At 39.1% G+C, this 24099-nt stretch overlaps 1 protein-coding gene across 1 annotated transcript in view; it reads right to left on the bottom strand.

Annotated features, from left to right (window-relative positions):
• Nucleotides 1-24099, bottom strand: part of LOC150095889 (isovaleryl-CoA dehydrogenase, mitochondrial) — a 170879-nt gene that overhangs the window by 93197 nt on the left and 53583 nt on the right. The window contains exon 6 of the mRNA XM_090409202.1: nt 12921-13057. Within this exon, the coding sequence (XP_090265328.1) occupies nt 12921-13057 (137 nt within the window). The remainder of the gene's footprint in view (nt 1-12920; nt 13058-24099) is intronic.

The raw sequence follows: 24099 nt of genomic DNA, 5'->3' as shown, positions 1-24099 counted from the left end.
TGGCATTGGTGTAGTTGCGGTTCATTGTACTTGGTGGATTGAGTGGTGGAAATGGAGAGCTTTAGATCAGGTAGGATCTAAAGTGATCCCTTGATGAGTCTTTGGATCCTGGAGGTGTCATGTAATAATAATAATAATAATTAGTTCTTTCTCCCCAAAACTGGTAAAAATTTTTAAAGAAATACAACTTTAACAACCTTACCCAAACTCTGGTCAATTTTAAGCTATCTGAAAGAGAAACATCACAATCTTCAGTTTCCTGTCTACAGAATTGTTTGTGATTGCAGTAAACTGTATTATGAACAGACGGAAAAATTAATCCTTCTCCACTTAGAAGAACACAGGAGAGACATATCTTACAGCAGAATTCGGGCCAGTGCCCTGTCTAGCCATTTGTTTTCTGCAAACACCAATGATGAAGGTCTCCAGCATCAAATACACTGGAATTTAATAACCAACATCCACAGATGTTATGATGAACTAGAGAGACGAATTCTGGAATGGAAAGTAATAGTTCTTGACGCCTCCTACATAAATAACAACCTAAGTTACAGTTTTCCAGACTCTCACAGTTCTGCCATTCAATATTGGCACACACGTGATTTCACATGCACGCATGTGTGTGATGCTTCAACTAGAACTCGGTCTCCCATTTAAACTTTAATTACAATTAATTGTCATGTTCTGTTATATTAGAAATGCAATGCTTTTATGGGCTTTGTGTTTTATATATTTTTATGCTGTTACATCCGACGAAACTAGTCGTATGATCTATTAAAGTTTTGATTTTAAAACCCTCAGCATTCATTAAATATTTAACAATATGATAACAAACCGAGTAAATCAGCATTCCATTAATATATATATTATTTAGAAGGATGAATATTATCTCTCATTTAGGTTTAGAGACTATTCATAATTAAGCTGGTAATTAACTAACCTGATGAACATATACATGTACCAGTCCTAAAAATTTCATAATCATCAATCAGAGTAATATGAAGTCCAGTTGATCCTTGAACAATGCAGGTATAAGGAGCACCGACTCCCTAGGCAGTCAAAAATTGATGTATAACTTTTGACTGCCCCAAAGCTTAACTACTAATAGCCTACTGTTGACTGGAAGTCTTACTGATAACAAGCAGTTGATTAACACATATTTTTTATGTTATATGTATTCTTACAATAAAGTAAGCTAGAGAAAAGAAAATGTTATTAAGAAAATCATAAGGAAGAGAAAATACATTTACAGTACCTGTACTGCATTTATCAATACTGTAAGTTTACTTTGTCTGTATACAAGATGAATCATGTCTGTCAGTACCTACATCAATATTGTCTTTTATATATATATATAAATATATATATATGATTAGTACTATTAACTCGGGGTTGGGATATGTTCATTTTTCTAAATTAATTGACTTAAAACCCGAGAATTATAACACAATGACATTTGAAAAAACGCAACATGTTTCGTCAAGAATGACTTCATCAGGCAATAAGAACATAGAAAGATATTAAAAGACACTGAAATTAACATTGACACACTCTAAAGCTATACAATTATAAAGCCATAATATTCAACTGTAAATTACAGTTATTATGAGCTTGAACTACAGTCCGAGTTAAAGTTCTATTGTTGTACATCTGTGCGTGTGTGGAATCACGCGATCTCCAGTATCTAATAGTAGAGTTGAAAGAGTCAGGCAAATTATAGCTAAGATTGTTATTCATGTGAAAAGGGTCCAAGGTGATTTCCTTTGACTCGACAATGCGGCGCTCTACCTCATCATGGCAGATGTGTAGGTTTGAAGTTGATGTCCAATTTATTTCATGTTGGTGGCTTTCGTTGTTCATGTTTATTGAAAGCAGGACATGGCTTGACAGAGCAGTTGTTCTGGTCCTTTTATAAGCAATGTCGCGCTGGTGCTCTTCGAGACGTAGTAAGATAGATTTCTCTGTCTGCCCATAGTAAAGCTTTCCGCATTCACAAGTGACCTTGTATACACCTGGGAATTGTAGAAGGTTGTGAGGTTGTTTATAGTTGTTGAAGCGTGATCTTATTTTTGGCATAGTCGAGAAGCACGTTTTTATGTTAAATTTCTTTAGAATTCTACTCAGCTTTTTGGATAGTGTGCTGATATATGGCAAGATGATATGACCTTTGGAGTCGTCTTGTGTCTCTACGTTGACGGTGGGATAATTGGTTGTTAATATTTTTTAGAGAGTAGCCATTGTTTTTAAAGGTCCATTTAAGATGTTGTAGTTCCTTTTTCAGTTCTTCTTCATCCGACAGTACAGATCTTGCACGATTCGCTAGAGTTGATATAATACCCAACTTTTGCGCTGGATGGTGATGGGATGACGCATGCAAATATCTGTCTGTATGAGTTGGCTTTCTAAATATAGAGACTTTAACTGATTCAGGCGTCTTGGTGAGTTTAACATCTAGGAAACAGATGGAACTATTTTCTTCAATCTCCATAGTCAATTTTATATCTTGATGCCTCTTTACCAACGTTCCGACACAGGATGTTCTCCATATTTTAAAAAACAAGATTTCAAATAAAATGTTCTCTCTGTTATCTCACTGTGTAAACTCTGGCTATTTTGAATTCGAAGGTAAACTATACAAACAGGTCAAAGGATTAGCTATGGGAAGTCCCCCCTCTCTCCTGTGTTAGCCAACATTTTTTTGGAGGACTTTCAACAAAAAGCAATCTCCTCTTTTACTTTAAAACCGAAAATTTGGCTTAGATATGTGGATGATATATTCCTCATATGGGAGCATGGTACTGAGAATCTTCACAAGTTTCTCGACCACTTAAACAACCGCCATCAAGATATAAAATTGACTATCGAGATTGAAGAAAATAGTTCCATCAGTTTCCTAGATGTTAAACTCACCAAGACGCCTGAATCAATTAAAGTCTCTATATTTAGAAAGCCAACTCATACAGACAGATATTTGCATGCGTCATCCCATCACCATCCAGCGCAAAAGTTGGGTATTATATCAACTCTAGCGAATCGTGCAAGATCTGTACTGTCGGATGAAGAAGAACTGAAAAAGGAACTACAACATCTTAAATGGACCTTTAAAAACAATGGCTATCTAAAAAATATTAACAACCAATTATCCCACCGTCAAAGTAGCAACGTAGAAACAAAGGTCATATCGTCTTGCCATATATCAGCACACTATCCAAAAAGCTGAGTAGAATTCTAAAGAAGTTTAACATAAAAACGTGCTTCTCGACTATGCCAAAAATAAGATCGCGCTTCAACAACTATAAACAACCTCACAACCTTCTACAATTCCCAGGTGTATACAAGGTCACTTGTGAATGTGGAAAGCCTTACTATGGGCAGACAGAGAAATCTATCTTACTACGTCTCGAAGAGCACCAGCGTGACATTGCTTATAAAAGAACCAGAGCAACTGCTCTGTTAAGCCATGTCCTGCTTTCAATAAACATGAACAACGAAAGCCACCAACATGAAATAAATTACACATCAACTTCAAACCTACACATCTGCCATGATGAGGTAGAGCGCCGCATTGTCTAGTCAAAGGAAATCACCTTGGACCCTTTTCATGAATAACAATCTTAGCTATAATTTGCCTGACTCTTTCAACTCTACTATTAGATACTGGAGATCGTGTGATTCCACACATCACAGGTGTACAACAATAGAACTTTAACTTGGACTGTAGTTCAAGCTCATAATAACTGTAATTTACAGTCGAATATTATGGCTTTATAATTGTATAGCTTTAGAGTGTGTCAATGTTAATTTCAGTGTCTTTTAATATCTTTCTATGTTCTTATCGCCTGATGAAGTCATTCTTGACGAAACATGTTGCGTTTTTTCAAATAAATGTCATTGTGTTATAATTCTCAGGTTTTAAGTCAGTTAATTTAGAAAAATGAATATATTCTTATATATTCTCCAAAATAGCAAAATTGAAGCTGATCATCAGAGAGACAATGTGGGAATTGCAAAAAGTCAAGAGGTGTTTAAATGAACAGAGGGAGAAAAAGAAAATTAAGCAGGAAAATAAGAAACAACAAAGCACTGAAACAGGTAAGTCAGGAAGAAACAGAAATCAGGTAAGTGATTGATGAGTTGAGTTATAACTGAGTTTTCCTGGAGTGAAAATTAAGAATATAAAGAAAGCCAAAAACAAAAAAGAAAAGTAAACAAAATCATAATTGTAGTAGGTACTAATGAATTAACTGGCGATAAGTTCAGCATGAGAGAGGACATGAAACAGTAGTTGAAAGAGGCAAGAGCGAAGAGTGAGAAAGTGAAAATCTTCAGTATTTTACCTCGATATGATAAAAATGAATTGAGAAGGGCTATGAAGGCAAACAATTCAATGCATAGGCTGTGTAGAAGGAATGGATGTGAGTTTTGGATGTGTGGAGTAAGTCTGAGGGAAGATTGGATTTGTATAAGAGGGACGGCCTACACCTGAATCGTATCAGGAGTCTAGAAAAACTAAGAACTGGTATGAGACCTAACACAGAGAGTCAGGGAAACTAAATTATAAAGGGAGGAATGGTGAGAATGTGAGTGTAAGAGCAACAATGTTACATAACTGTGTTAATGAATGGGCTTTGTCATGAAAAGGTTGATGAGCAGAGAACGATTTCCACTTTGTGTTTCGTCCAGTTTGCACCCATCAAACGTATGCAAAGATGTCTACATACGTAAGGCACCAGAGAAGAATAAAGATATGCAAGTTGTCCAAGGTGTGTCTGCATTGCATGCAGACACACCTTGCACAGGTGCATGCAGGTAAATTATTATATGTACACGAATGCTAGGAGTATCAGAAACAAAGGAGTACAGTTTGTTGCCTTAGTCAATATGTTGGGACCTCAGATTGTAGGCATTAGTGAGACCTGGCTATCAGAATCAGACATGCTAACTGGTACTAAGTGTCAAGGGTACGGTATTTTTAGGAAGGATAGACAGAATAGGAGAGGAGGGAGTGTGCTGCTAATATCAAATGTCTTGAATCCAGTTAGAGTTGAGACCTATGACTCAAACATTAATAACAATTTTTCATGTGGCAGTGAGTTTGAAACCATCAGAATGTGTCTCGAGAGTTCTAAGAATAAATAGGGTAGGAGTCAAATGGATGTGTAATCTTATTAATCAAGAGATTTGTAAGAAAAGGATGATGTGGAAGAAATACAGAGTGCATAAGGATGATGTCCATCATCAACATTATAAGCGGCAGGATAGAATAGTCACAACAGTTGTACGGAAAACAAAGTCCGAGTATGAAAAGAAACCGGATCTGAGTGCTAAAGACAACCCATAAGAATTCTATCCATATACTGCAAGTAAAAGAAAGTATGAATATGAAAGAATAACTCTTATAAATGCAGCTGGCATGAGAGTTACAGATGCAGAAGAGTTTGTTCAACTAATGAGTTATTAAAAGCTACCAACCTGGTGTATGCAACATTGAGCTCACTGTTACCTCTTCATTGGATGAAGAAGCTCAGGTGCATGAAGATGAGGTATTAAGAGCTGCTGCACAAACTGAATAAGTATCCAGCAATAGGAACTGATAGGATATCAGCATATGTGTTAAAAGAGTGTTCAGCTGAACTGGCTATTCCTTACCAGGCTGTTAATATGAGTCCCAGAACAGGGAAGATTCTGCAGGAATGGAAAGAATGTATGGTAATTCCATTGCACAAGGGTGATGAAAAGACCGATGTATCCAACTATCGATTAGTATCTCAGGAGTGGTGGTGAAGATTTTGGAAAAATTGGTTAGGGCTTGCATTCAGAAATGGGTTGACAGTAAATCTCTAATTTGCAGTGAGCAACATGGATTTACTAAGGGAAGGTCATGTTTTAACAACTTGCTCACATTCCATAACAATGTTACGATTGAACTAGACAAAGGGAATGGATACACCATGACACTTAGATTTTCTAAGGCTTTTGACAGAATACAGCATGGTAAACTGTTGCATAAATTGGAAAATATGGGTTTGAGTTAATAATATTAGCATGGATAAGAGGATGACTGAGTGACAGATATCAAAAAGGGGTATACGAGGGATGTGAGTCTACAAGATTTAAGACTTAGTGGACATTCTCCTTTCCAGTAAAGCAATACCACCATACCTACGTGCTTCAAGAACTATCTTCATTCCGAAGAAGAAACTTCAAACTGTGCATCAGACTTTAGACCTATTATCATCTCCCCTGTGATACTTAGACTATCATAAAATCTTAATTAAACAACTTCAGCAACATATACAGCATGATTATAGACAGAGAGCTTTTGTCCCTTCGGACAACTGTGCCGAGAATATATATCTTCTTTCTTCTCTTCTCTCTGATTCCCGACGCCACCTTAAGCCTCTATATATATGGCATCGCTAGACCTCCAAAAGGCCTTTGATAGTCTCCCTTTCTGCTCTCCTTTGAGCACTGTCTATTGCTGGATGTCCAGAACCCTTTCTTTCCTATGTTATGGAGCTATACTTGGCTAGCTCCATCACTATCACTACAGGGTCCCATGCAACTTCTATTCCTGCAGTGCGGGGGTGTTTGCCAGGGTGATCCACTATCTCTCCTTTTCTTTAACTGCGTCATAGATGAGTTTCTTCACTCTCTTCCTAGCCATATAGGCTACTCTCTAGGCGCTTCTTTCTTTAATGCTATGGCCTTAGCGGACAATCTTATTCTCGTAGCCTCTACTAAGATAGGCTTGCAGGAACTCCTTGACCGGGCAGTTGACTTCTTCTCTATTCTAGGCCTTTCTATTAATGTAGAAGTTCTGCTCTTTAGCTCTTGTTCCCTCTGCTCATGAGAAGTAGCTTAAGGTCAAGACTATAGAGTTTCCCTGCACGGCAGACTGTTGCATGCTTTGACCATCCTGGAAGAGTGCAGATACCTTGGTGTCATGTTCACCCCAAAGGGAGGGTCTTCTGTCCCTTCTATCCTAGAAGCTGGGATTGCTTCTTTGAGGAGGGCTCCTCTTAAGCCCCAGCAGACTGTTTCTCCTTTCCCACTATCTCCTACCTCGCTTTTACCACAAGTTGGTGCTTGGTAGGACATATATCTCGGTACTGTCCTGAATGGACAGGGCTATCCGTTCAGCTGTGAGATCATGGCTCCGACTGCCACCTGACATCCCTACTGCATATTTCCATGCAAGGATGAAGGATGGTGGGCTTGGGGTTCCATCACTTAGATGGCTTATCCCATGCCTGCGGCTGTCAAGAATTGCGAAGTTAGCACTATCTTCTTCCCCTATCTGCAGAGAGGCTTTCTATAGCCCATTAATACAAGAAGACTTTAGGCGGGCTAAAGGCTAGTCCCATTATCAGGGTACCTTAATTGAGTCAGCACCCACAGAACACAAGAGGTGGGTATCTGTTGCACTGTTCTGTAGATGGTGCTCCTTTAAAAGAGTCATATCTGGTGCCTCCCCAGCATGATTGGGTAAGAGATGGCACCAGACTCCTCCCTGGGTTCGAGTATATTGACCTTATCAGGATGAGGATCAATGCCCTGCCTACTCGAGCCCGCACAGCTCGATGGGGTAGTGACGACTTAAACTGTAGGGCTGCCTGCCACTACAGTGAGACATTGTCTCATATAGACCAGTGTTGCTTCCGCACCCATGGGGTCTGCGTGTGGAGGCACAACGTCATGGTCTCCATTCTGAACCACCACTTTAAGAACAACGGTTGGGTGACCGCAGTGGAACCACATTATAGGAGCTTCGCAGGTTTGCGTAAGCCAGACTTAGTGATTAAAAGAGATGGTGACGTTTGGGTAGTTGATGCTCAAGTGGTGGGAACAGGGCACCCACTAGCCTACAGCCATAATAATAAAGTGAACTACTATAAAAATAACCAAGATCTAGTTAGTAAGATATGGGAGGAGCATAGGGTAACTCTGAGGTTTACCAGCACCACCATCTCTTTACATAGCGTATGGAATGCAGATAATTATAAGGACTTAAAACAGCTTGGGCTTATGCAGAAGGATATAAAAGTTCTTTCCTTGAGGGCCCTACAGGGCAGACTGGTGGCATGGCGTTGCCACCAGAGAATGACTACAATGATAACTAGAACAGGCATAGGGTAAAACACTTGTAAAGGCTTAGGCCTACTGGACGAGTTGTCTGGACGTGATGTAAGGGTAGTACTGCCCATAACCAGTACAAAGATTAATAAAAAAGTAAGTAAATAAAATATAAAAATAAATAAATAAATAACAAGTGGTGTACCACAAAACTCCGTGCTTGGTCTACAGTTATTCAATCTGTACATTAACGATATTAAGAAGAATTTGACAAGCGACATACAGCTATACGCTGATGATGCAAGGATAGGTAAGGTAATCAGGAATGCTGCTGATATGCGGTACTTACAGAATGATTTGAAGAGACTGGAATTGTGGGCATGGGAAAATGGATGTCAATTCAATGTCAGTAAATGTAAAGTCATTCACTTTGGCATGATTAGATATCCAATGTCGTATTATATTGGTGGGATTATGCTAGAAGAAACTGATTGGATCTTGGAGTGTTAGTAGATAGGAAGTTAGTTCAGGAGCCATGTGACAAAGATTGCAAATACAACTCAAAAGATAATTGCAATGCTGAAACGAACATTCACATGTAAAGATAAGGATGTCACTTTGCCTCTTTATAAGGCCTTGATAAGACCTCACTTGAACTACTGTGCGCAGGTGGGGGTCTCCTGGTTTCAAGTTGCGATTCTAATATATTGGAGAGAGTGCAAAGAAGTGTGTTAAATATGATATCAGGATTGTGGAATACTGATTATAAAGACAGGTTGAGAATTTGTAGACTGCAGACACTAGTAAACAGGAGAAAGAGGGGTGATATGATTGAGACTTACACACTTCTGAAAGTTTGTCATACAGGATTAGACAAGTTTTGTATAATTATATGTATAAATATTATACATATCTGTCATACAGGATTTCAGTTGATGAAATTTTTCAATTTATGGAGGGTGGGGAAAAGGACAAGAGGGCATCCTTGGAAAATAAGGATGAATGCTGGTAAGAAGGGGTTGAGAGATAGATTTTCTCTCATAGGATGGTGTGTGATTGGAATGGATTGCCATTGGATGTTGCGAGTGCAAGCAGTGTGAATGAATTCAAGAATAAGTATTATTATTATTATTTTCGAGCAACTCCAGGGAGTCCTTAGACTCATCGAGGGAGGCCCTAAACATCATGTCCACACAACTATACGACATTCTCACAGTATCTATCACACCTTGCCTTGAACTCGCTCACCGTCATAGCACCCACAACAGACTCCGGGTGTTTATTCCACTCATTTACCACTCTAAAAGTAAGAACCCAGCTCTAACACCCCTGCTAACCACACTTTTTCCCAGCTTCCATAGGTGTCCCCTAGTTCTTCCACCACCAGTCCTGATCTCAAAAATATACTCAGAATTAATCCTATAGAATCCCTTTAGCAATATGAATGTCTTAATCATATCTCCCCTTTTCCGTCTATAAACTAGTTTCTGCAACCCACAAATCTTCAACCTGTTCTTATATGGTTCATTCCATAGACCTGCTATCATCTTAGTCACTCGCCTCTGGATCCTCTCCACCTCCTCCCCATCAAGAAGGAACTGAGGTGACCAAATCTGGGCACAGTAGTCGAGATGAGGTCTTATCAAGGCTCGGTACAGAGGTACAATAACTTGCTTGTGCTGCTCGTCAAGGTATTTTTCAACAACCAAGTGAGTTGATGAGCTGATTTAGCTACTTTTGCAATGTGCCCCCTAAACTTCATCTCCCTATCCACCAACACTCCCAAGTCCCTGGCCTCATCAATCTCCTGGAGTACAGTTCCACCAATGTGATATACTGCTGCTAATCTTTTCACCCCAAAATGCATAACCTTACATTTTGTCACATTAAATTGACATCCATTCTCCTTAGCCCAGAACTCCAATCTATCCAAGTCATCCTGCAAGATTTTGACATCTGCATTCACTATCGCCCCATCCAACTTTGCATCATCAGCGAACAAATGAACTGTTCCACTTAGATCCTTCCCTATATCGTTAATGAACAGATTAAACAGCAGTGGTCCAAGAACAGAACCCTGCAGCACACCACTAGTCACAGGCTGTCTTTTGGACTCTACTCCTGAATAAACTACTCTTTGATATCTCTCCATCAACCGCCCACCTATCCATCTCACCAACCCTATATCCATTCCCATATGTTGTAGTTTACGGATTAGAATTCCATGTGGTATCCTGTCAAATGCGTTTGCCAGGTCCAGCAGTATCACTGTAAACCCATTACCCTTATCCAGTTCAGCCGTCACTGTGTTATAAAGCTTGAGCAAGTTACTGAGGCATGATCTACCCTTCACAAAGCCATGCTGTCCCCTGTACAGTATCTCATTTTCATCAATCCATTCCTGTATTTTTCCCTTGACTACTTTCTCCAAGACCTTGACAACGACTCCTGATATGCTGATCGGTCGATAATTTGCAAGTATAGTTTTGGATCCTCCTTTATGCAGTGAAACTATTTTCCCCTCTTTCCACACCTTCGGGACTAAACCAGACCCGAGACTCAGATTAAACAACATAATCAAGGGCACTGATAATTCCTTAGCCACTTCACGCAAGACCCGTGCCGGTATACCATCCAATCCCACAGATGTATTCACATTAAGGTTCTGTAATAGACTATTCACCTCCACTTCATTCATCACAATTCCCATATAAACTAATGGTTCTTTCATTTTTTCCATGTCACCACCTGGATGATATACTTTTGCAAAGTGCGTGCTCAGTAACTCCACTATATGGACTGATTCAGTGACCTCCTTACCATCGTCATTCCTTAAAATCATTTTGCCGTGTACAGTTTTTTCTTGCTTGCAGCATATTGAAAGAACTGTTTGGGATTCTCTTTTGCTTGCATAGCTAGTTTCCTTTCGTAATCCACTTTTGCTTTTTTTTACCACACTCGTTACCCTTCTGGCCTGCACTTTATACCGTTCATGTGCCTGCAAGTCACCCCTTTCTTTAAATTCCCTCCACAGTTGTTTCTTTTCTTGCAGCTCAAGCTTAATGGTGTTATTCACCCATTTAACCCCTACTTGTTTTACTATTCGGACCCTAGGTATACAATCAGCATAACTTCCTGTAAATGCTCCTCGACCACTTCCCAAGCTCTATCGACATCCAGCCCTTGCAGTTTTACATGCCATGGCACTGATCCAAGCAATCTCCTAAGCTTGTCATACTTGCCAGCACGGTAATTCCACATATACCGTCTTAATCGAAAATTCCACACCTTTAGCCACCTCCCAGGTCAAGACCTTATGATCACTCTCACCAATAGGTGGCAACATGGTCATATTCATTACAGTCAAATTCTCAGATGCTATTACCAAGTCAAGCACTCTCGAACCCCCTAGTATTTTCCATTACATGCTTTCTCAGAGAGTTATCCCTCAGTAATTGGATAAAATTCAGTTCCTTCCTCACGTGTCCTCTCCTCCTTCCAATCAATGTTACCATAGTTGAAATCCCCCATAATAATTACCCTCCATCCACTCATTTCATCAATTTGTTTATGCATACTATCTCCACCATCTATTCGGTCACCTGGTCTATAGCAGCACCCAACTGTATATTTTGTTCTGCTAGTCTCAATCTCACACCAAATAGCCTTGAATGAGCTCTTTTCACTATCCTGCAATACAACTTCTATTCTCCTTGGCTGCAGTTCATCAGCTATCATCAATAACACTCCTCCCCCAATTTTATTCTCTCTGTCCCCCCTGAACACACTATACCCTACACATTCTATCCCACTAACTTTATCATCTTCTGTCAGCCATGTTTCACTAATGCCAATAACCTGTGACTAGGAAGAGCCAAGGCTAAAAATTCTTCCTTCTTGTTCCTAATACACCTGGCATTAGTATACATGAAATGCAGAGGTCCATTTGTCCCACCCCTATCTTGATGCATTATACTAACTATCCCATTCTGATTTCTTGTTCTTCGTACTGGCTCGGGCACATTATATACGTTCTTACACTCAACTGCCTTACTGATGTCTGCATATCCACCCCCCCCCCTCCTCAATAGTTCTAGTTTCCCTGATTTTGCACATCCACTTTCACTTCATTCAGCAACACTTTTTCCAGTCTTCGCACACCAAATCCATTCAAATGCAAGCTATCCATCTTCTATTTTATGCATTCATGACATACCTAACTTGTTCTTAATTTTTTGGATATTTCTAAGTTATGCAGTTCATCTACAAATTTTTTCAAATTGTCGCAAATCTCCAAAAATGTTAACAATATATTTATTGAAAAAAAATCCACATATAAGTGGATCCATACAGTTCAAACCTATGTTGTTCAATGGTCAGCAGTATAATGATACTTCACTGTGTTTTTGTATATAATACTTGTTTACAGTGGATGAATTATAGGAGAAAGAGAACAGGAATGAAGAAACTATGTCTTTCAAATTTAATGAATTCACTGACTTATAAAATCACTCAATACGGTCAATGAATTCTTTGGAAAATGGCATGCCAATGTTTCTTTTAAATCACTGAAGTATAGCATTCTTGGATCCTCCTCTGATTCAACCAGACATTATCAGAAAAATAAGCAATGAAAACCTTCAAATATCCTTTTAGAAAAATGCTACTAAAAAAAAAAATAGAAATTAGTATCCTGTAAGTATAAGCATATTTTGTAACAGCAAGCCCACAAAATAAGCAAGACTTTTGATCAATCTATAAGTGCTTACTAGTCCTAATCAACTTCACAAAATCTTAAGTTAACAATCAAAATATTTTCTTATTTCATTAGGCATGTTTCTTACCTTTTCAACAATGAAAGCACTTATTCCGTGCTGCGGTTTTTCCACATTTGGTTCTGTTTTTGCATAAACAAAGAGGATGTCAGCCAGAGAAGCATTAGTAATCCAAAATTTTGTTCCATTTAAAACATAGTAATCACCTACAAAAAATAATACCACTATAAAAATGCTTATATTATCTCATCACATATCAAGATGCTTTTTTTTCTTTTCAGCAAACAAAATAAGCACAAAGTGTAATAAGTGTATCATTATACTACCTCCTTTGCCAACCTGGAATCAACCTTGAACACAGACCTGAACATCCTGGAAGAGTACTTCAAGCAGTGGTACTTGAAGTCAAATCCAACAAAAACTGTGTCCACAGTATTTCACCTGAACAATGCAGAGGCAAACTGACATCTCAACCTTTCTTTCTGTGGAAAAATGGCAGAACACGAGCCTCACCCGAAATACCTTGGAGTGAGCCTGGACAGAAGCCTAACATATAAAAGGCACATCACCAACCTGTTCAACAAAATTAAAATGAGAAACAATATCATTCAAGGCTTGCTGGAACAACCTGGGGTTGTGGTGCAGAAGTCCTAAGGTCGTCTGCACTAGCCCTCACATTCTCTGCAGCAGAATATTGTGTCCCTGTCTGGGAAAGAAGTGCACACACTAACATTATAGACACCCAGCTAAACTCTCTACCATGTGCAACTAGTGGGACAGTGAGAAACACTCCTCTCTCCTGTCCTATCTAACATTGCTCCACCAAACATATGGAGAAGAGAAGCCTCGATTAAAGAATTTAATAAAGCAATGAGCAACCTACTCCTGCACCAGACTCTCACAAATCCATCTAGTCTTTGCCTAAAATCTAGAAAGGCTTTCTGGTCCATGGACGAACTCTCTTCAGCTGCCCTGCCATCAACACCTGACGTGAAGAGAATACTGGTTCAACAATTTTTCAACAAACGGCTTCTTGGTAGAAGATCCCTGTGCTCTGCAGCTTGGTTTTGTTCTTCCTAAGAAGATTTGGTTGTCAATCAACAGGATCAGAACTAACCAGGGCAGATGTGGCTACCTACTACTTAAATGGGGACTGTTAGACCACCCTTATTGTGATTGTTCTCCCATGGCTCAGACGATTACTCATATCGTAAACGACTCCCCAAGGAGCCAATTTCACGGTGGTGGCCTACAGGACATTCACAAGGTGACGGATGAGGCCTTGGATTGGCTTTCCAGACTGGACATTGACCTGTAGCTGTTCTGTATTCCTTTTGCCATAAGAATAAATAAATAAATAATAATTAATATGAACTTAACTGCAAAAATAAAAAATACAATATAGTTTTGTGTAAAATTACTTTATTATTATTATTATCCCAAGACTCCATGGAGCAAAGATCTCATCTAGGGGGTCCTTTTGTCATATACACAGCTCATCATACTGTGCCTTAAACACACTCAAATTCTCTGCAGACACCACATTTTCAGGCAAGGCATTCCAATCATTTGCAACTCTGCATGCAAAAACCTGCATCTCACTCCCATGCCCACACCCTTCTTATACAGCTTCCAGAGATGACCTCTGGTTCTCTCCTGATCTCCCCTGTTTTCTGTAAAACCTCTCCAACATTGATCCTATAACAACTCCTAACTTGTAGGTCTCTATTATATCTCCCCTCTTCCTCCTATCCACTAGACCGTAAATTGCATCTTCTCAACCTTTCCTTATATTCGACATTCCAGAGATCAGAAACTACCTTAGTAAGTCACCTCTGGACCCTTTCCAACATCTCTTCATCCTTTTGAAAACCAGGTGACCAAATCTGTGAACAGTAGTCTATGTGTGGACTAATCAAAACCTCATACAATGGAACAAGAATCTCCTTACTTCTACAAGTCAGTATCCTCCATATCATTCCCAGAATTCTTTGTGTTGTCCTCACAATTGTTACAATGTGTCCCCTAAATTTCACACCCTTATCCACTAGGTAGCTGCAGTTCATTGTAGTTGGTGGATTGAGTAGTGGAGATAGAGAGTTGTAGAGTAGGTGACGTCTGTGAATAAGCTACGTTAAACTTGTGCTCTTGCATTATCATTATTGCAAATGTTTTTGTGCAAAATAATCAGTTAATGGAAAATTAACAGACGGTACTAAAGAGCTGATTACTTCTGCAAAACTGGTGAGTACCCATAGTCCATCAAATCAGTTATCTTTACAATTAAAAACCAGCCATGTGAAAGTGCCTGCTATGTCTGCAGTATGAAGTAAAGATGATGGAAACAAAGGCCAACGACAAAAGAGTACCTCAAGTCTCGTCAGTGTAGTGCTGTCGATCGCCAACAAACTGAATGACAATATGAAGTGTAAAACCGAAGTTACCAAGAAAAAAAAAAAAGTACATTATGCATCATGCAATGTTGCCACTGGCTACATGCTTCCTGTGCAAAAATAGATGAATCAGTGCACAAGCTTTTTATTGATCTCAACCAGCCTTTCTTAGGTTCTTTATGGAAGGATGTGCCTTCCTTCCACAAAACACCTACTCAACTTAGGTAAACAAGTCAAAACTCTCGAACAACACCTTAATACTATGATCGAAACTTTCTCTTCCAAAATCGGAATGCTGGAAACTGAGCTCAAGATACTCGACGATTTTGCCCGATTGCAAGTGCACCCTTGCCTGCTAACGAACTCCATGACCTAATTGCATCAATGGTATACGAGTCAATCAAGGCCAAAAACAAGAGACTCAAAGCCATTATGCTGAACTTTCTAAAGGAAAATGGTAAATCATTAAAAGAAGATGTCAGCAAATTAGCAGAAGAATGCAACTTCGATTCCACAAGTATCATCAAATGCCATCATTTTGGACCCATAAAAAAAAAAGAAAGGATGGAACGAACTTTCCATGCATAAGGGCATGCAAATTAATAACAGCAATAAATAACAAGTTAAAGGGCACTTGCCCTGACTTAACATTTGCCCAGAGGGAACAAAGATGCAAACTTCAAAGACAACTTGAAGAAAAGCATCAAGATGGAGACAACAGCTGGATCACAGACTACAAACAAGCCAAACTAGTGCAAAAATCAAGTGATACCACTGGTGGCCACCATGGAGACCAACATACAGGCACTGCATAGGAAACATGCAAGACCCTTGCAGTCAAATACATGCCTTGCAGAACCTTGCATATCCACTTCACCAATATCTGTAGCCTCAACTCTAACTTTAATAGTGTACAGTACCATCTGCAGTCCACCAAACCCTACTTACTCTTTTTAGCAGAACTGAAATCTCACCTCCCCACAGCATTATCCATCACAGCCTTCCAAAACTACACACTGTTTAACTCCTTTCGACACAATGGTGGTATCTGTGCATATATACGCTCTGACATACCCTGCTAGAGAGCACCTAACCTAGAATCACCCAACTTTGATCTTCTTTGGTTGAAAATATCCCTTCAGCACTCAGTCATATTAAAGAGCTCTGAGCTCTTTAATTTCCTCTCCTTAAAAATTTATTTTGTCCAGTCCGACTTTCCTAACAGCAAAATCATCCTCCTAGGAGATTTTAATGTCCATAACATCAACTGGCTTTCCTCCTCCAGTTGTACGGATCTTGAGGGTAGAGATGCTGAAATATTTGCCATCACTAACGGCCTTACATAAATTGCTCAACGTGCCAACCAGAATACCAGATAACCTAAACCACTCCCCAAATACCCTTACATCTCTTCCTTATCAATGACCTTTCCAAATACGCAGTGAACATAGTGAGTCCCCACCCCCATGCAATTCTGACCACATGCTCATCTCCTTCCCCATGCAACAATGCTTACACAGTCACTTCCACCCAAGAGTAGTTTGGCATTATAACAGTGCCAAGTGGTACAACCTCCACGATTACTATGCTTCATTCCCATGGTTGGACTATTGTTTCTGGTCTTCCGATCCGACCATATGCAACGAACATATCACCAAAGTAATCCTCACTGGCTCAAATCAAGAACTCCATCCACCTTCAATGCTTATACTGAAGCCTGAAACAGATGCAAGAAAACTATCAATGCTTCCAAAACAGAATCTGAATGGGCAAAAAGCAGGAAACTTGCAGCTTGCCCAAATGGCAGCCATGCCTTTTGGTCTCTTGTTAAAGCAATTGGTCGTAACTTTTGTCCTACACTATTCCCACCCCCTATCATACCCAGATGGCTCTATTGCATCATCACCCACAGAAAAAACAAATCTCCTGGCTTCACACTTTGCCTCCAATGCATGCATAACTGACAATGGCAAATGCCCCCACACCAGTCATTCCAACTGCCCAACATACAATGTCCCCTATATTCTTTTGCCAGAAAGAGATAAAAAAACCTATTGTCTAAATTAGACACAAAAAAGTCTCCTAGCTCTGATGGCATTCCTCCAATTGTCCCGAAGGTTTGCACACCAGAACTGACTCCTATCCTATGAAGCCTGTATATAGAGACTTTGGGATATATACCTTACTCCACTGGTATATATCCCAAAGTCTAGAAATTGGCCTATAATCAACCCATTCCTAAGAAGGGTGACAAATCACTGCCGTCTAACTACCACCCTATCTCACCCACCTCAGTCCTATCTAAAGTGATGGAGAAAAACCATCAATTCTCAACTCCTACACTACCTTAAAGACACCCAGCTATTAAGCGACCACCAGTATGGATTCCATCACAGCAGATTAACAGGAGATCTACTCTCATATATCGCTCATCTCTGGACAAATGCTATGGAGAAATCTGGCAAATCTCAAGTGATTGCACTTGATATCTCTAAAGCATTTGACCAGGTCTGGCACAAAGGCGTACTAAGCAAACTCCTATCATTTGGACTTCTGCAGTTGGATTGCCAGCTTTCTGTCTGGACACATGGTTCCCTATCCTCTCACCATCCAACTAATGCTGGGGGGTTCCACAAGGTTCTGCTCTCTCACCAACCATCTTCCTTCTGTATATCAATGACCTACTTCAGTTGACCTCCAACCCAATATAGAGTTTTGCAAATGGCAGCATGTTGTACTCCTTCCTTTAATTTGAAAAACCTTACTCCACACAACTCACTTCAACCTACAGAAAATCAACCACCACTGCTCTTAATTCTGACCTCGAGCCATCCTCCAATGGGGCTCAGATAATCTCGTCACTTCAATGTTAGTAAAACCCAGTTCTGTCTTATTTCTCACAAAAAAGAACCATTTTCACCAAGTATTATTTTTGATAACACTCAAATTTTCAGACAAGATGAGATTTCTCTTCTTGGAATTACCCTGACATCAGGCCTCTCCTGGCATAAACACATCATAACCATTTCATCCTCAGTTTCCAAAAAACTAGGATTTCTCTTTCACTCAAGACGTTACTTCACCGCTAAACAGCTGTTAACCTTATACAAATTACAAATCTGCCCAGCTATTGAATACTGCTGTCACATTTGGAGTGGGACTCCTAAAAGCTCCCTCAAAATGCTTGACTCAATACAGAGGAGAGCAATTAGGTTGATAAATGACCCATCTCTTACCAACTCAGTCTCCTTACTTTCACATAAACATTTGGTCTCTGCAATTTGTGTCTTCTATAAATATTTCCATGGCAAATGTTCATCTGAAATAGCATCAATAATTCTCCCACTCAGCAGCAAACCCAATATCTTTTCACAGTACACCTTGAAACCCACAGAACGTTTCTTTTCCTCCTCCTTCATCCCTGCTACTGTTCTGAAGGAAGACTGTTCTACTTGGAACAGTCTTCCTTCTGTATATTGTATTTCCCAAGGAATACAATATACAGGCTTTTAAATCAAATGTAAACCAATTTCTCCTTTCCCAAACCACTACCCATATACGGTACTAATGTACTATAGGTTGATCAACCTACCTCTTATGTATGGGCCAAATTTGCGTACTCATAGGATTACGGTAGAGGTGTGCCTTTACAGCCTTCACAAGCTGTTGCATCCTAATGCAGCATGGTCAACCTGTTGTTTGGTTGTCATTGTTAGAACATTTAATAGTCCGATACACAAACATCCTACTGATCATGAGTTTTTAGCATGTCAAAAATAATAAGTGGTTGCATTCCAACCTTGTGAAGTGTTATTACAGCTACACAGTTCTCATAATCTCCCAACTGCATGTTAATCACTACAACTAGCCAACTCTCTCTTTCTACCGATAAACACGTGAATGGTGGCTACACATAGTGCCACTAATGGAACATGGCTCATGCAATTCTGTGGGCAGTGTAAAGTTGTAACAGTATTTATGGCAAGACTGTGTACTCATTGTAGATGAAAATGAAAAAGTAACAGTTCTCTTGTATCTGTTGATTAAAGTAACTAAATTTAGCATGTACAGCAATAAAGTGCAAAATTTAAATTGTGTGGTTACTGCAAAACTGTCTCAATTTCATTTCAGCTATATAATGTACTACATCAGTCATGAGTATGAGAGTTAATACTTCACAACAGACTGAATAAATGTATTATCTACTCAAGTGTATAAACATTCTGATTCTCTCTCTCTCTGTAAACATTTGTTCTTTCTCCCATAATCTGAATGTAATATTTATGACATTTCTTAGCAGAAATTGAATGCAATGTTTATGAAGTTCTCAAAAAAAGAGTAAAAGTATCTAATAGCTAAATAGTTATATCTGAAATATATTCTTATATTTAATATTATGCTGGCCTGGTTGGCTGAGTGGTTAGTGTATCTGCTCTCCCACCAAAAGGCTGCAGGTTCGAATCCTGCCGTGGGCATGGATGTTTGTGATTGTCTGGGAAAATACTAGTGGTGGTGGACAGTAGATGGCGTTGGTGTAGATGATGCGGTTGGTGGTTGTGGTGGAGATGGAGAGTTGTAGAATAGGTGCCCTCCCTCGATGAGCCTTGAACTCCTTGGAAGTTAAATAAACAATAATATTATTATAATTGATCATACATATAAAATAACTGATAAAAACAAACTTCTCATTACACACAATATTTGCTGCATCAGACTTTTTATTGCATGCAGTTAAAAACAAAAGCTGATCTGGAAACAGTCTGAATATTATTATCATCATCAGACCTCCAGGGAGTCGAGGACTTATCGAGAGAGGCCATACATCACCCCCACCAGCTATCATACCTTCTCTTAAACTCATTCACATTCACTACTTCAACAAGCAAACTGTTCCACTTGCTCAGGGTTCTGTGAGAGAAAATTCTAGTTCCCATCCCTTTAACTGCTCACAAACTTGACTTTCATGGATGTCCTCTAGTCCTCCTCAACCAATATCCTTTAACACCCTCTCAGAAGTTTATAGCCTTCTATCACATCATCCCTTTTTTCTTCTGAGCATTAACAAGGATTTTTTTTATTAGTTATTAACTTGAAACTTATACCAACTAGTTTTGCTCACACAAGAAACTCTAGGCTTCTTTTGGTGGGTTTATAAGTAGCACAAAAAATAATAATACAAATATAACAACATTTTGTCTAAATGCTGAAAAAAATTGTTACAAAAGAAAACAAATAAATTCATCCTAAACAAGTATGCAAAGTTACATGGCATTAACTATCATCAGGTAAAGAATGAAGATGACTGTTGACAAAATTAATATCTCAAATGTTAAAAGATTTAATGAGATATTTCCAAATGTCATTTAATATAAGTTTTCTTCTAAATACAACATAGTTGAAATATCCCAGTCTATGGTTAATAACTGAAGTATGGTGGGCCAGACCAGATCTTTCTTCTTTTATGCTAAACAACTTAGCATTAGTCTTAGTATTACTGGAACTGCCATGTGGATAAGCAGTGGTAATACAAAAGGAAACTTACAAGTATTTTGGTGAGTTAAATATTAATATTGTATATGTAAAATATTTTGTTTTGTTATAACAGTTTTTCCAACATCACTGCAACATATAATTCCTGTACTAACAGCAGCCATGTTGTCACTTAAGTTTTGCTTTGAATCTTAGTAATGGACATGCATACTAGATGCAAGTTTTGTTATAGTTCTTACCTGAAAATGGGAACACAACCCACAGAGAGAAAATGAAAAACAGAAAGAGAGAGAGAGAAGGAAAAAATGGAGAAAAGCTGCCAAGTTGAATTCTGTGACTTCAGAAATATTTTCATATTACTCTTTAAAATCTGTTCTCCAAGTAAGAACTGAAATTAATATTGAAAGACAATACAATGTATCAAGCCTCACAAAGCGAGACAAAATCCACATCATAAAGTGAGACAAAATTGACACTAAAATTCTTTTTCTTGGAATCACCTTTTTGAATTGCCCAGTCAAAGATTGTGTTTCTATTGTCAGAGTGATGATCTTCATGTCCACTTCAGGAATATAAAGAAAGATGTTCATCATCAAGACATGCACATTAGTAAATTAACCTAATGAGTGCAGGCCAAGCAATTATGATAATATGGAGACTTCAACCATGGAGACAGACTGGAGGGAGAAAAAGGTGCATGGCAATATGGAAATGGAATTTATACAGTTACTAAGGGATAAATGCCTGAAACAGCATGTTATGGAAGGAACCTAGGGTTTGAGAGAGTGCTGGATCTGGTAACAGCTTCAGAAGATATATACATAATAATGGTAGCAACTCAGCCACTAATAGGGAAAAGTGACCATGCAAGTCTTGATCTGGGAGGTTGCTAAATATGTGAAATTCTCAAGCAAGAGTTTTGGGAGGCAGTTTGGAGCAGTACCATGGCATAAGAAGCCACAAAGAAAGAATTCCAGTAGTGCAAGGGAAGTGGTCAGAGATGGTTTGAATATTAGACTGAATACCCAGGGTCAAGAGGATAAACCAAGTAGGGGTTAAATGGATGAACACAATATAAAGCAGGAACTGCAAAAGAAAGAAAAAAAAGAAAAGAAAAGAAAAGAAAACATTGTAGAGGGATTATAAAGAAAAAGCAGATCAGCAAGCTCATGAACAATACAAAGTGCAGTCAAGAAATAATGAAGGCAAAATTAGGTTGTGAGAGAAAATGGCTAAACATTCAACAAAGGAAATCCAAAAGTTTTTTTGTTTTTTTTTGCTATGTAATGAGTAAGAGAAAGAATGATTATGGAAGGGATAATGATAATCAGTACTGCTGGTAGGAAAGTGAAAGAAGAAATAGTTGAGCTATTAAGTGATCACACTTTGCAAGGATAACATCCAGGTGGAGATTTTGCAGTTGCTAATGTGACAGAGACTGATGTAAAAATTGAGGTGGATGGTGGATATCAATGTGAATACAGCAGTGGGATCAACCCATGCTACAAGAATGCAAGAGAACTGGCATTGCTTCTGATGAAATTTTTATCCAAGGTTCCAAGAGAAAGAAATTCCATTACATACATGTGGCTCCAAGACAGAAGTAACAAATTAGAGACCAATTACTATATCAGGAATGTTGATTGAAGTACTGGAAAAGTTGATTAAAGATAAAATTCAGGAATAGATGGATAAGAATACAATACTTTCTTGTGGGTACTCCTTTAAAAAGATGTCGGGATACAAGAGTGATACTGAACTGCGTTAAACTGAAGATCAATTTCCATTCCAAAAAAGCACTCCGTATATATAACTGTGCCAGCCTGGCATTACTACGTGAGAAAATCATCTCTACTCGTGCCACCCTCTCAGTGACGAATGCCTCCATTGGCTGCTTACATTCAGAGCTCTCCACCGTTCTTAACCCTGAACTTTGGTCGATTCTCTCTGGCATTTCGGAAACTTCCGCACAGAGAGAATTTCAAAAAATAAAAAATAAAGACGTCAAAAAATATAACAACCTGGTTAAAGACAAACCACAAATTCAACCGCTCCAGACAGTAGTAAACCTCTCTTCCAAAAGGCTCAACAACGATGCCGTCAGTGCCCTTTGCCTCGGCCGTAATTTTGCCTCCGAAGGAAGTGCCGGTGCTTGATGTAATGGTTAACATCGAATGGGGGATCAGTCGCTTACCGTCGGAGATAGCCAACAGCATCAGACTTGACGTAGCCAACATCCTCGCTGATTCTTCACCTCCAAAAAGTAATTTATCGTATGCCCAATGCATGGGAAAGAAAAAAGTATCGTCATCACCAGGGCGGATAAGGGTAATGCAACTGTTGTTCTTAATACCAGTGAATACAATCGTAAAATGAACATTATCCTCCACGATCGCGCTACCTACATCCCGCTAGAACACAACCTCACAAAAACACAAGTTAAGAAATTAAAAATCTTACTTAAAAAAGTATCTTCCTGGCCCCCTGACATCACGAAAAAACTTAAACCTTTCCGCTCCCCCCCCTGAATATACGGTTAACAAAAATCCACAAACCCAATTCCCCACTCAGGCCTATAGTAGATGCCACCAATGCACTTTGCTACAGACTGTCTAAACAGCTGGCCAACTCTCTGACCCTCCGCACCGGAAGGTCCACTTCCTATATAAAAAACTCGACCCACTTTAAAGCCCTCACAGAAAATTTAACCTTGAATAATGCAGACATATTGGTAAGCTTTGATATCTCCTCTTTGTTTACCAATATTCCCTTAACTGACACTTTATCTTTCTTAGAAAACGTTTTTCCTTCTGACATCTTAGATCTCTTTTCCTTTGCCATTAACTCTGGGTATTTCTCTTGGAAGAACAAAATCTACAAGCAGATAGAGGGAACCGTCATGGGTTCCCCCCCCTTGCCAACTTCTATATGGAAGATTTCAAAAAACGAGCCATAGACTCAGCCCGACTCAAACCTTCTATCTGGCTAAGATATGTAGATGATGTGTTCTCTATTTGGCCTCATGGCCCAGACACGTTAGACTCCTTCCTCAGTTATCTCAATAGCCTACATCCAAGAATCCAGTTTACTATGGAAAAGGAAAAGAACAATTGTTTACCCTTCCTAGACACCTTAGTCACACGCCTGCCTAATGATACACTTGCCTTCACTGTATACAGAAAACCCACACACACAGGTAGATACAACACAAACTCTCCCACCACCACCCCTCTCAGCAATATGGCATTATTAAAACTCTTACCAAGAGAGCCCACAATCTTTGTTCCAGTGGAACCGTCCTCACTACTGAGCTTAACCACATACACAGCACTTTCCTCTCCAATGGCTACAGCGATCACAGTATC

This window comes from Typopeltis vanoorti, chromosome 19 (genome assembly GCF_054136105.1).
Source record: "Typopeltis vanoorti isolate ZY-2024b chromosome 19, IOZ_Tvanoo_1.0, whole genome shotgun sequence".
Taxonomy (NCBI): domain Eukaryota; kingdom Metazoa; phylum Arthropoda; class Arachnida; order Uropygi; family Thelyphonidae; genus Typopeltis; species Typopeltis vanoorti.
Note: the sequence above shows the minus strand (reverse complement) of the source record. Positions and strands in the feature narration are given on the sequence as shown.